Below are 13700 nucleotides of genomic sequence, written 5' to 3'. Positions count from 1 at the left end.
AACTTTCAGTCATCCTAATTCTGGTTTCCTTGGGCTGCAGAGATTCTCCAGAAAGGGATTCAATGTTGGATGTGCTAAAGCAACGTCTTTTTGTAAGTAACAGAAAGTTTCTAACAAAACTGTAAATAAGAGTAAAAAAATGTCCTGCAAGAGACGCAGCAGGGGAGGCAGTCTGCCCTCTGAGCAGGTAACTGCGTTGGATTGAAGGTTGGGGAGCCACAGAAGCACCAGGCAGAGTGGCTGCAAAGATCCACGGTTGAGGGCAAAATGGGTCCGATATACTGGCTGCTGCTGGAGTGGCAGCGGGGAGTGGATCTGCCCCAACCCCCAACAGTGTTTAGAGAATACTTCATTAGTAATATCTACAGAACTAGAATGAGAACATTTACCAGAACGAAAACAATAACGTTTAAATTTGGGGAAGATGTGGGGATTTTTTTGGTTTAACGTTTGTAAAATAGTTTAATTCAGGTTTAAAATATTATGAACTACAGATTTTACCCTGTTAAGGCTGCTGTGTTTATAATATCTCATTTGAAGGTTATACTTTTGAGAAGTTCTTCTTTCCTTCCTTCCTTCCTTCCTTCCTTCCTTCCTTCCTTCCATCCTAATTCTGGTTTCCTTGGGCTGCAGAGATTCTCCAGAAAGGGATTCGATGTTGGATGTGCTAAAGCAACGTCTTTTTGTAAGTAACAGAAAGTTTCTAACAAAACTGTAAATAAGAGTAAAAAATGCCCAGCAAGAGACGCAGCAGGGGAGGCAGTCTGCCCTCTGAGCAGGTAACTGCGTTGGATTGAAGGTTGGGGAGCCACAGAAGCACCAGGCAGAGTGGCTGCAAAGATCCACGGTTGAGGGCGAAAGGGGTCCGATATACTGGCTGCTGCTGGAGTGGCAGCGGGGAGTAGATCTGCCCCAACCCCCAAGAACAGTGTTTAGAGAATACTTCATTAGTAATACTTCATTAGTAATATCTAGAATGAGAACATTTACCAGAACAAAAACAATAACGTTTAAATTTGGGGAAAATGTGGGGTTTTTTTTGGTTTAAGGTTTGTAAAATAGTTTAATTCAGGTTTAAAATATTATGAACTACAGATTTTTACCCTGTTAAGGCTGCTATGTTTATAATATCTCATTTGAAGGTTATACTTTTGAGAAGTTCTTCCTTCCTTCCTTCCTTCCTTCCTTCCTTCCTTCCTTCCTTCCTTCCTTCCTTTATAAAGGACACAGTTACAAAAGAACAACTAAAACAAGGACCAAAAAACCCCACAAACAAACAAATGAACAAAAAAACCCCAAGGACAAAAGTATAAAAACAACATAAGGAAGAATGCAGGGTAGGGGACAGAAAAAATAGGAAAAATAAAGGCTTAGGGGGAATTGCTTACAGTAAATATAAAACATATCCCTGAGCTTCCTGAGGGCTAAGACCCAAAAGGAAGAATAAGTAACAAAGATTCCATTTCTAACAGCAGAAGCACACCAGCTCCTCAGAAAAGACAAACTTTTCTGTTGTCCTGAATTTTTCAATTGGCTCTTTATGTAGAAGTATCCCTCAGCTTTTGGGTAAACCCAGTTGAAAAAGAGGTCATCACTATCACTTAAAGAAAAAGATTGACAGGCTGGTACTGTTTGCTGTTGCTATTTTGCCTTGTACATTTTATTCAAGGGCATTTTAGTTGATAAATTCCATTTCATTCCACTTCATGCCTGTCCACTCACTCCACTCTACGCCACATCTTTCCATCCCATCCCATTCCATCCCATTCCATCCCATCCCATCTCATGTTTTTGTTGAATATTCTTGTTTTGGTCCTTTTACTTGGGTGTAGAGATGAATCGTTTTTAAATTTATTTTTTTAAGAGGGAGAGAGTTCACACATATCTCTGAGAAACCGATAAAAACTATAAATGTCTTATTCAGAAAAAACATACATAAACAGACATGTAAAATTTTGGATAAATTAATTTTATTGCATTCAAAATTTATTTTGTCAACATAAACAAAATATATAAATTATGTCTCTTTCACTTTCATTTTTCATGAAAAAGTAATGGCCTCTGTGAAAAATAGGAAAAAATTAAAATTCCTCTATGAGTAAATTTCAATAAGTTATTATTTTTGGCTGTAGAGTGAATATTGATATGACAATGTATATACTATCTATGCATTTAATTATTATAATACCTATAATTTCAAAAATTCTTACTATGTTCTAGGTAATGTGCTAAAAATTTCATATACCTTATCTCATTTAATCCTGACAACCACTTTTGAGGCAGATACTATATCTATGTTACAAATGAAGAATCTAAGTCTCAGAAAACATTTTCATACTTACATAGCTAGCAAGTGTCAGGTCTGGATTTGAACGTAGATCATTCTGACTTCAGTATCTGTGGTCTTTATTTTATTTTTTGGTGTCTGGCCAGTACAGGGATCAAACCCTTGACCTTGGTGTTATTAGCACAACATTCTGAACAACTGAGCTAACTGGCCAGCCTTGCATCTGTGGTCTTAACTCTACACTCTTCTGTCTTCCAAAAGGGAAGACAATGTTAGCCAAAATCAATGAATTCATCTTTTCTTTTGAGATGACACTGGCTGAAAACCCTAATTCACAAAGGTATGCTGTAAGCAGTAGAATCAGAGCATTCTGTTGTTTTTCTAGGCAAAATCGGGCTCTTTGGGGAGTCGTGTTGTCTTCAAGTCAATGGGATATACATTATTAATTCTGTTTACGGAGTGTAGGTTAATGACCATGCTTCAGTTTTAAGGTTTTTGGAGTCTTCAAATGCTGTCTACAGATTTTTGGTTGTGGAGTAACTGTAGTGGCTTTGCCACCTTCTAGGCTGTGCAAAAGTGCTTCCTCCACCTTTGTAAAGCTGTATGGTTGGTTGTCTGCCTTCAGTGTTCTAGTCCAGAGCAGCAAAAGAGACTGCATTTTCAAGTAGTATGCATCCTGGTGACTGCCTTTAATGAAAAGAGTTCTCACATTTACATAACTCCAAACATCTACTAGCCATCAAACAGCCATGAATGAGCTCAACTCTGTCTAATTATTCTAAGTGTTAAGTTTTCCTTTTTATTTTTTTAAATGAATCATTGGGTTAAATATCAAACAAGTGCTTCAAGACATAGCCTTTAGAACACCAGTGATCTTCTCTGTAGTATAGAGCACTTTTTTATTCTGCTCCTATTTCTTAATCAAACCTCTTGTTAAAGTGTTACATTTTAAGGTTCTGGTCTTGATAAAATTGACAGCATTTCATGGGAGTAGACAAGGCTTTCAGGACTGCTGGAACAGTCTTTAGCATTTTTATATGCTGCTGATGGAAACATTAAATAATAATGATCTTTTTTCACCAATGTAGAACAATGAGATGTACTCACAAGTGTAACATCTTCTCCATCTATACTCCAAGGAACAGGATTTCTTATCCATTTGTAGTGGATTGAATTATGTCCCCCAAAACTCACTGAAGCTTGAATTGTATCCCCCAAGTTTTATGTATTAGAAACAGCCCCCACTAAGTGATTGTTAGAGGATGGGAAATCCTATTATGGTATTCGAAAGGTGGGGCCTTCAAGAGGTGATTAGGTTATTGGACCCTGCCATAGTGACTGGATTAAAAATGGTGCTCATGGGCGTGGTTTGGAGGGCGTAAAAGGGGAGCACAAAAAAATCTCTCTCTCTTGCTCTGCTCTCTGTTCTGCCATTTTCGCAATGTGATACCCTGCCATTACTGAAGTCACCACCAAAGAAAGTCTTCATCAGATATGTTCCTGGACTTTAGACTTTCTAGCCTCTGAAACTGTAAGCAATGAATTTTGTTTTCTTATAGCTCACACAGTTCCATGTATTTTGTTATAAGCAACGGAAACGGACTAACACAACTATTGAATTTTTGTTTGGCAAAGAAATTTTTCAAAACTGTTGATGACTTTGGCAATTTCCAAAAGGAGCTCAAGACTTGGTTTTTTTCTGATGTTTTCAGTTTGCCTAAAACACTCTTCATGTAGAGTTTCACATAGCTGTCATCTTCTCTGATGATTTAAATCTTAGGTTAAATGTCATCCCCTCAAAGAGATCTTTTCTATGCACCCAGTATGAATTATCATTCTATTTGCTTTCTTTTTAACGTATTTCTTATGGCTTTTATCACTGATAATTTATTTGTTTCCTGGTTGATGGTGTTCTTTATTTCTACAATGAAAGCTCCAAGAAAATAGGGACCTGACATTATTAGCCTGTATTCCTTGTACTTAGAATAGTACTTGGAATATAGTTGCCAGTACATAGTTGATGAGTAAATAAAAGAATCATGTGAAAACCAGAAACTAGACTGTCTTAGTCCATTTCAGCTGCTTTAACAAAATGCCATAAACTGGGTACCTTATAAACAACAGAAATTGATTTCTCACAGCTCTGGAGCCTGTGAGGTCTGAAGTCGAGGCACCAGCAGATTCAGCGTCTGGTGAGGACCTGCTTCCTGGTTCAGAGAAGGTGGCTTCTTGCTGCATCCTTATATGTCAGAAGGGGAGAACTCTGGTCTCTTCAGCCTCTTAAGGGCACTAATCCCAATCATGAGGGATCCACCCTCATGAACTAATCAAGTCTTAAGTCGAGGCACCAGCAGATTCAGCGTCTGGTGAGGATCTGCTTCCTGGTTCAGAGAAGGTGGCTTCTTGCTGCATCCTTATATGTCAGAAGGGGAGAACTCTTCAGCCTCTTAAGGGCACTAATCCCAATCATGAGGGATCCACCCTCATGAACTAATCACCTCCCCAAAGCCTACCTTCTCATATGATCACATTGAGAATTAGGCTTTCCTGGTTCAGAGAAGGTGGCTTCTGGCTGCATCCTTATATGTCAGAAGGGGAGAACTCTTCAGCCTCTTAAGGGCACTAATCCCAATCATGAGGGATCCACCCTCATGAACTAATCACCTCCCCAAAGCCTACCTTCTCATATGATCACATTGAGAATTAGGCTTCAACAGATAAATTTGGAGCAGACACAAACATTCAGTCCATATCATGAACTAGCAGTTGTCACAGAGTTATACTGAGAATGAAATAACGTAGCTACCACTTCCTTCAGATTTGCTTCAAAACATTAGAAGAAATAAAATTCTGGATTTGTTAAGAAAGACACCATTTTAGAAGAGTTTAGACCTTTTCAGTTAAGAAAGACTCCATTTCAGTTTTCTTCCTCTGCTCTAAGCCATGTGACACATGTCCATTTCTAGAATTCTCGGCTTCATTAAGATCTTTTCAGTGTGTGTGGCCTCTTTTGTTTACCCATATGATTAGCAATCTTGTAGGGTGCTTTCATGATGGAGCAAATCTAAGTTTTGCCCGACCTCCAGCCTTTTCACACTGGGTGTTCTTCATAGAAAAACATTGTCTGATTTATTTTCAGAATGGGCAGATGTAAGGTGCTCTGTCTCTGTCAGCTTCATGCTTCCACTAACAAGTGGAACAACACAGGAAGCAGTTTGACTTTTGGGTACCATTATGCTTGATGATGAAAGTAAAATGTAAATCTAATTAAGCATTACTGTATTTCTTTCTCTTGACATTGTCTGACTTGAGCAGGCTTGATGTAAGCACAGACAAATGTCCATAATCGTGATAGTGGGGGATTTAACAAAACAAAACAAAACAAACTTCTATCTATGACAGAGCATCTTAACCTCAGAACACATTAGCGATGCTGCTATACCTTATTTGACCTTATTTCATAGAATTTCCTGATCTCTGCCATTATGACTCTTTTCTGCACCCCTCTCCAGATATTCTAACCTTCATTCCCTATCACAGGATGCACCTATCTCCAGCCTAACAGGACACTTTAGTTGCTTGAAATATTGCCAAACCCTAAGGTCAAATTTCATGGCATTGATAATTCTTACACAATAGAAAATGTGGATTGTCGGGAAAGGTCAAGAAGAGTTTACTGTATGTCAGAAAATAATCTGTTCCCAGGTACTTGGCTTCCATTTAACTCAATTACAGTACTTCCTCCAGAGAAAAACTTGCTAATAAATCTAACTTGTGACTGTTCCTGGATAACAGTTGCATTTGGGGGTTAAAAGAAAGTCCAGAGAAGTGTTTTCTGAATGAAGGAAGTTGGGTGTTAGGCAGCTTCAGTGTTAGTCTTAATCCTGCTGTTGTAAATCTCTTTTCTGCTTCTTTACCAATCTCCCTTCTTGCTTCCTCACATAACCACCCTCTAAATTAAAAAAAAAACCTTCTATTAAAGGGAAGAGATTATTTTTTGAGAAATAAATTTATGCAATTGGCTGAGGGGCATGCATGATTTTAACACCAGTCACAGTGATATTTAATGTTGATCCCATTTTAAAAGTCACTGTCTTGAACAAAGAGGCTAGAATCTTGGTTTTGTGGATTATTCCCAGATTTGCAGGTATTAGATATTTTTACCTGAAATTGTGGATATGACTATCACCTGTGGGTCTTTGATGACACACGTGTTGAAGATCTGTTATAGGATATAATGGATAAGAGTGTGCATTTGAGAGTAGGGGGATAAAGCTCTGGACCCAGCCTGCCAGGATTAAATCCAATGCTGCTGCTTACGAGCTGAGTAACTTTGAGAAAGAGACATTTCTGTGCCTCGGTTTTCTTATGTATTACAGAAGTAATAATGAACCCTGCCTCATAGGGCTGTTATGAGAATTAAATGAGTTAACATTTAAAGATTTAAGATGTCTAGTACTTTGTAAGCACTCAATAAATGTTAGCTACTGTTCTCTAATTTATGAATTTTTAGATAGTTCAGTGAAGAACATAGTTTTCCACACACGATGATTTATATCTTGAATATATACCATTGATCTAGAGTGGATCTTTGGATTGAGACTCAAGTTATCAAACTGCAGGTCAACGACAGGTTAAATATTAAGTTTGATTGACTAGCTCGAAACAGAAACAGAAACAGTTCTGAGAACTGCCATATCTGCCTCAATATGTTTTTCAGTATTTATACTACACCATCAGGAGAAAAGCTTATTAAAATATTTAACCAGTTTATTGAAGTATTTAACCAGGTAGTTAATATTAAACAAATTTTACCTTACAGACTATAATTTATGTATTTTGTCTCTATACATCTTTCAGAGTTTTTTTTTTTTTCCATAACAGAATAAACTTTCCTAAACATTGCTCCTCATTTAATAGGAAACTTTATTCTCACCCAACTATTTCAAACTCCTGATTTGGGACAAATGACAAGTGCTTGTATTCCAAACCCCCCAAACTGAGCCAGACACTAGAAAGGGTCTCCAGGTGAAGTTTCTTTGACAGAGGAAAGATGTTTTTATTCCCCCATTTATTCAGATTAGGCTTTTTGAAGCAGATTTCAATTTTGTCTAGATTAGGAGAAGAAAACTATAGTTTCCACTTGGAATATTTAATAGTACACTTTCTCAAGCAGCATAAATATGTCAGGTATGTTCTGTATTTAATCTTCCAAGATGTGTAGTAAAAGTATTGAAAACAGGGCTAATATTTCTGGAAATGGTACTTACAATTTAAAAGAATGTAGGAAAATATCATTAGTATCATACTGGTGTTATAAAAGAAAATACTGCTATTATACATGTTCCAGTATGTATCCTCAAGTAAAATGAGGCGGATGCTGGCTGTCGCTGTGAGAGGAGGGAGCAGGAGCACTTGATTAGTAACAAGGAGATCTGAGTCTAGCACCTGCTTGACTACTAACTAATTGCTCATCTGGAACAAAGCACTCACCTTTATGTAGAATGAGGGGATTGGGCTAACAAATAGCTAAAAGTCACTTTTCGAGTCCATAATTCTAAAACTAGTTATATGATAATGAACAAGCCTCTTAATCTTTCTGGATCTGATTTTCTCTATGTAAACTACAGTCTTAAAGATACCAATACTACTTTTGCTATATTTTCTGGGCAATTTAGTTATTTCCAAGGCTAGAATCTTGAAGTGAGTAGCATGAGGTGTTAAATATGTATTATGACAGAGAAGTGGATGGTTCAGCTTGAACTAGATATCCTCAACAAAAATTCAAGTGGCAAAGACACCAGTCAACAAGCATGTGTTGGGTACCTTCTATGCAACTGCATTGTGCTAGAATCTTGAAGTGAGTAGCATGAGGTGTTAAATATGTATTATGACAGAGAAGTGGATGGTTCAGCTTGAACTAGATATCCTCAACAAAAATGCAAGTGGCAAAGACACCAGTCAACAAGCATGTGTTGGGTACCTTCTATGCAACTGCATTGTGCTACATACAAGTTATGACCCTTGTTCTAAAGGTTGTTGAAATACTTCTTACCTATAAGAAATGGCTCTTGACTTACAGCAAAAAGGCAGAATGAGTAGACATGGATAGGTCTTCTTGCTGCTTACAAACATATAGAGGTTATGGATAAATATGACAATAATTCAAATATATAAGCAGGCTTTCTTTAGTGAAAGGAAATCCCAGGTGGCAGAAACAAAGAGCAAAGTCAGTATCATAACGGTGAGTGGACGCTGGCATAAACCCTAGAGGCTGTGCCTTTGGTGCATTCATGGGGACAGGAAGCATGACTTCCTGCCTGTGTGAAGTGGAGAAGTTGGACCTGAGCCACCTGCTTAATTCCTGAAGCCAGGAGGAGTTGCCTCAACCACAAGAAGGAGATTAGAAAAAATCTGCTCACTCGCTCAGAGAAGCATTAAATAGTAATATTATCTGTTCTGAGCTATGAGTAAGGGTGGAAAAGTCACTACAAGTGAGAGAAACCCCAGGCTATAAAATCTGAATTTGTCCTACCTGTATGGTACAGCAACTCCCAGTGAGAAATTATTCTAATACTAGTTTAAGATGACTACTGATGGTGCCCCAGGATCATAAAAGAAGTAATCTTGACATCTCCCTACAGAAATATTTTCATGAACAGGACCATAAAGGTCTCATGGAAAAACAGTAATAAGACAAAGATGAGTTTATGATCGAAAATTACATATGAACCATGATGGTGGATGCAATCCAAAGGGATAACCCTCCCCTAAACGGATATCACAAAACAATCTGAAAGAGAATATAAAGTATTTTTTAAATGATTAGATAGTTAAAAATACAGGGGAAACAATCACAAAAGTAAAATATATTTTTATACAACTTGGAAAAGAGCTGAATAGTATTTCTTAAACAAAAAATATAGTAACAATAATAAAAATTAATGAGTGGTTTAAAAGGAGATTAAAAATGATTAAAGAGAAAACTAGGGAAATGGAAAAGAGAGCTAAAGAAATAACCCACACTGCAGCACAGTAAAAAAATGAGTTTTTAACAATAAAATTAAGGTTAGGAAACTTGAAATATATATGGCTAAATATCAGGAGGGTTTATCAGAAATTACAGAAGATAATAGAAAATATGGGAGAGGAAAAGAAGAAATAACCCATACTGCAGCACAGTAAAAAAATGAGTTTTTAACAATAAAATTAAGGTTAGGAAACTTGAAATATATATGACTAAATATCAGGAGGGTTTATCAGAAATTACAGAAGATAATAGAAAATATGGGAGAGGAAAAACTTGAAGAAATAATGACTGAGATTTCTTTCTTTCTTTTTTTCTTTCTGTCTTTCTTTCTCTTTCTCTTTTTTTCTTTCTTTAATTTTTTATTGTACAGACTTATGGTATACAGAGTTCTATTATTTGATATATGTATACAATTTGTGATGTTTAAATCAGGATAATTAGCATATCCATCATCACAAATGTTATTTCTTTGTGTTGAGAACATTTGAACTCCTCTTTTCTAGTCATTTGAAAATTTACAATAAATTGTTGTTACTCATAGATACCTAGTACTACTATAGAATCCTAGAACTTATTCTTCCTATGTAGTTGTAAGTTTGTGTCCATTAAGCAACCTCTCCCTATTCCTCTCTCCTCCCTACCCTTCCCAGCCTCTGGTAACCACCATTCTACTTCTGTAAATTCAACTATTTTAGCTCCCACATATAAGTGAGAACATTTCTGTGCCTGACTTATTTCATCTAATGTAATGACTTCCATACTCATCTATGTAGCTGCGAATGATAGGATTTCATCCTTTTTTATGCCTGAGTAGTATTCCATTATGTATATATACCACATTTTCTTTATCCATTCATCTGTTTAGGGACATGTAGGTTGATCCCATATCTTGGCTATTGTGAACAGTACTTCAATAAACATGGAGGTGCAGGTATCTCTCTGGTATACTAATTTCCTTTCCTTTGGGTAAATATCCAGTAGTGGATTGATTGCCGGATCATATGGTGGTTCTATTTTCACTTTTTTGAAGAACCTCTGTATTGTTTTTCATAATGGTTGTACTAATTCATGTTCCCACCAACAGTATATAAGAGTTGCCTTTTCTCTGCATCCTTGCCAGCATTTGTTATTTTAGAATTTTCTGGGATGAAAGCATGACTGAGTCTCAAGGAGGCAAAACAAAATCAAATCACATCATGATAAAATTTCAGAATATCAGATAAAGAAAATTTAAAAGGTATCTATAGAAAAAAAGATTCCTTAAAAAGGAATAACAATAAGACTAGAAAAAACACTTCTAATTAGCAACAAAAAATTCTAGAAAACAGTGGAAGAATATCTTCAAAGTGCTGTCAACCCAGAATTCTATACCTTATTAAACTGACAGTCAAGAGTAAGGGAAAAATAAAATTTATTTTCAGATAAATACTGGAGTATCTGTCACTCATAGACCCAGGAAGGAAGGTGGGGTGGGGGGGTGGGGGGTGGAGAGAGAGAGAGAGAGAGAGAGAGAGAGAGAGAGAGAGAGAGAGAGAAATTGAACCCATAGGAAGGAATACAATATAAGGTACAATGGCTACCAAGGAAACTGACCAACTTTTTGGTGGATCTAAATACCTGTAGATTGTTTTCTACATTTTAAAAAGCTAGTACTGCAGGAGATTCAAAACCAAGATGATAACAAAATGCTAAAAAATAATGAAATAAATAAAATATGATATAAGGCAGAAAAATAGAGGCAGGCACAAAATAAGATCATAGAAATAATAAACACGATTTAAGTAGATTAAACTCGTCAAAGATATTATCATACTATATATTATTGAAGCAAAACAAAATGTGGCTCATACTGTTTATAAGTAACACTGAATATTTAACAACACATAAAAGGTGGAAAGCAAATGATGATAAGGTCCATTCCAGGCAAATATTAACCAAACCAAAAAAAAAAAAAAAAAGCTGTTAGCAATATTAATATCAGAAAATAGAGTTTAAAGCAAAAAGCGTTATGAAGAATTATTACTCAATAATAGTAGGAGTAATTCAACTAGGAAGAATCCATAATCCTGTGCCTGTATGCATCAATTAACACAGACTCAAAATATTTAAGGCAAAACTGGGTAAAAATATACAGATAAATATAGAAATTTACAATCAGGGTGGTTGAATCTAATACCTTTCTGTGAGAAACTGATAGATCAAGTGGAGAAAATTAATAAGGATTCAGAAATTTGAAAAACACATCTAACAAACAAGATCTAGTGAATTTATGTATTATCATTGCCACAATAAATGAAGAATATGTGTTATTTTCAGAAAAAGACTCAGTAAGTACCAAAGAATTAATGTCCTGTAGGTTATATTCTCTGACTACAATGCAATACATTTGGAAGGAAATGCATAAAATAACCAAGAAAATCCCTTGCATGAGTAAAAAAATTATTTTAAATATGAACATTCCATGAAAATGAAAGTTTCACGTAAATGAAAATTACAAAATATTTAAAACTGTGGGGAAAGACTCTATATCACAATTTGTGGACACAGCTAAAAATATACTTGGAGTGACATTTGCAGGTTTGGGAATATGTTGCAAAGCCAGATAGATTTAAAATGAGTTATTTAAGCATTTTAACCTTAGAAATTAAAAAAAGGAAAGAAAGGACAAATTCTAAGGAAGTATGGATATAATAAAAACAAGAACAAATTAATGGTGTATGATACCATAATGGTAAGTACACGACATCATGCATTTGGTAAAACCCATAGAACTGTACAACATAAAGAGAAAACCTTAACATAAAATCGAGTTAATAATAATAGATCAATATTGGCTCATAATTGTAACAAACGTACCACACTAATGCAACATGTTAATAACAGGAGAAACTGTGTTGGTGGGGGAGCGGGATGAGAACTATCAGTACTTTCTGCTCAATTTCTCTGTGAAGCTAAAACTGCTATAAAAAATAAAGCCTATTACTTAGGGAAAAAAAGATGGATAAGGGCAGCAAGGAAACAATAAAAAAAAAAAAAATAGCCCCTACTGTATGGGGAAAAAAGAGAACAAATTAGTGGAATGGAAATCAAGGAAACAAGAATTAAGATCAATAAAACCAAAGCTAATTTTTTGAAAAGATGAATTTAAATAGATAAATCTGTGGCAAGATTCATCAGGACAAAAAAGCATAATTAAGCAATATGTAGAAAAATAAAGCGGTCACAACACAGAGAAGCAGGATTTGAATAAAATCATAAGCAAATACCATGGAAAATTTTATCCCAGATAATATAAAACTTAGGTCAAATGGCAATTTTCTAAATAAATACAAATGGCCAAAATTTACCCCAAAAGGAAGAAAAAACCTCAAAAGAAGTGTAACTATAAAAATAATTGAATCTGGTTAAAAAAAAGAAAACTACATGTAAATGCTACATATTGATTATCTTAGATGCGACAATAGTAAAAGTATGATGGAAAGGATAAACAACAATTTCAGAATACTGTTAATGAAGTCTAACTTATACATTTTTTCTTTCATTGATTGTGTTCTTAATATTGTGTTGTAAAATTCATGGCCACACCCAAGGTCACCGAGATTTCTTTCTATCTGCCAGAGGTTTTATAGTTTTGCATTTTACATTAGGCCTATGATGTATACTGAGATAATTTTTGCGAAAGATTTAAGTCTGTGTTTTGATTCATTTTTTTTGCATATGGTCATCCAGTTGTTCTAGCACCATTTGTGGAAAAGACTATTCTTCATTGATTTGCCATTGTTCCTTTGTCAAAGATCAGTTGACTATGTTTGTGTGGGACGATTTATGGACTCTCTATTCAGCTGTATTAATCTATCTGTTTATTCTAGGGAGTGTGAAATGATGTTTCACTGTAGCTTTAGTTTGTATTTCTCTGACAACTGAGATACTGAGCATTATCATGTGCTTATTGCCTCCTTTCTTTTATGAAGCGTCTGTTCATGTCTTTTGCCCATTTAAAAAAGTAGGCTATTTGTATTCTTATTATTAATGAGTACTCTTTACAATTTACAAATTAAAATTCTAGTTTACAATTAAATTTACAATTCTAGTTTATACTTCTGGATACAATTCTTTTGTCAGATTACATGTATTGTAAATATTTTCTCCCAGTCTGTGGCTTCCATTTTATTTTCTTAACATAGCCTTTTGAAGAGTAGCAGTTTTTAATTTTGATTAAGTCCAATTTATCAAGTTTTTCTTTCATGTTGATAAGTGCTTTTTGTGTCCTTTAAAAAACATCTTTTTCTCAAACTGTCAAATATATTATTCATTGTTTTCTCTGAGAAGATTCTTAGTTTTAGCTTTTGTTGTTAGCTCTGTGATCCATCTCAAACTGATTTT

At 35.3% G+C, this 13700-nt stretch overlaps 1 protein-coding gene across 1 annotated transcript in view; it reads left to right on the top strand.

The window, feature by feature from the left end:
• GPR128 (G protein-coupled receptor 128) overlaps positions 1-13700 on the top strand; it is a 68602-nt gene that overhangs the window by 1712 nt on the left and 53190 nt on the right. Inside the window, exon 2 of the mRNA XM_008570345.1 lies at positions 2696-2699. Coding sequence (XP_008568567.1) covers positions 2696-2699 — 4 coding nt within the window. The remainder of the gene's footprint in view (positions 1-2695; positions 2700-13700) is intronic.

Source organism: Galeopterus variegatus, unplaced genomic scaffold (genome assembly GCF_000696425.1).
Source record: "Galeopterus variegatus unplaced genomic scaffold, G_variegatus-3.0.2 Scaffold596, whole genome shotgun sequence".
NCBI lineage: Eukaryota > Metazoa > Chordata > Mammalia > Dermoptera > Cynocephalidae > Galeopterus > Galeopterus variegatus.
Note: the sequence above shows the minus strand (reverse complement) of the source record. Positions and strands in the feature narration are given on the sequence as shown.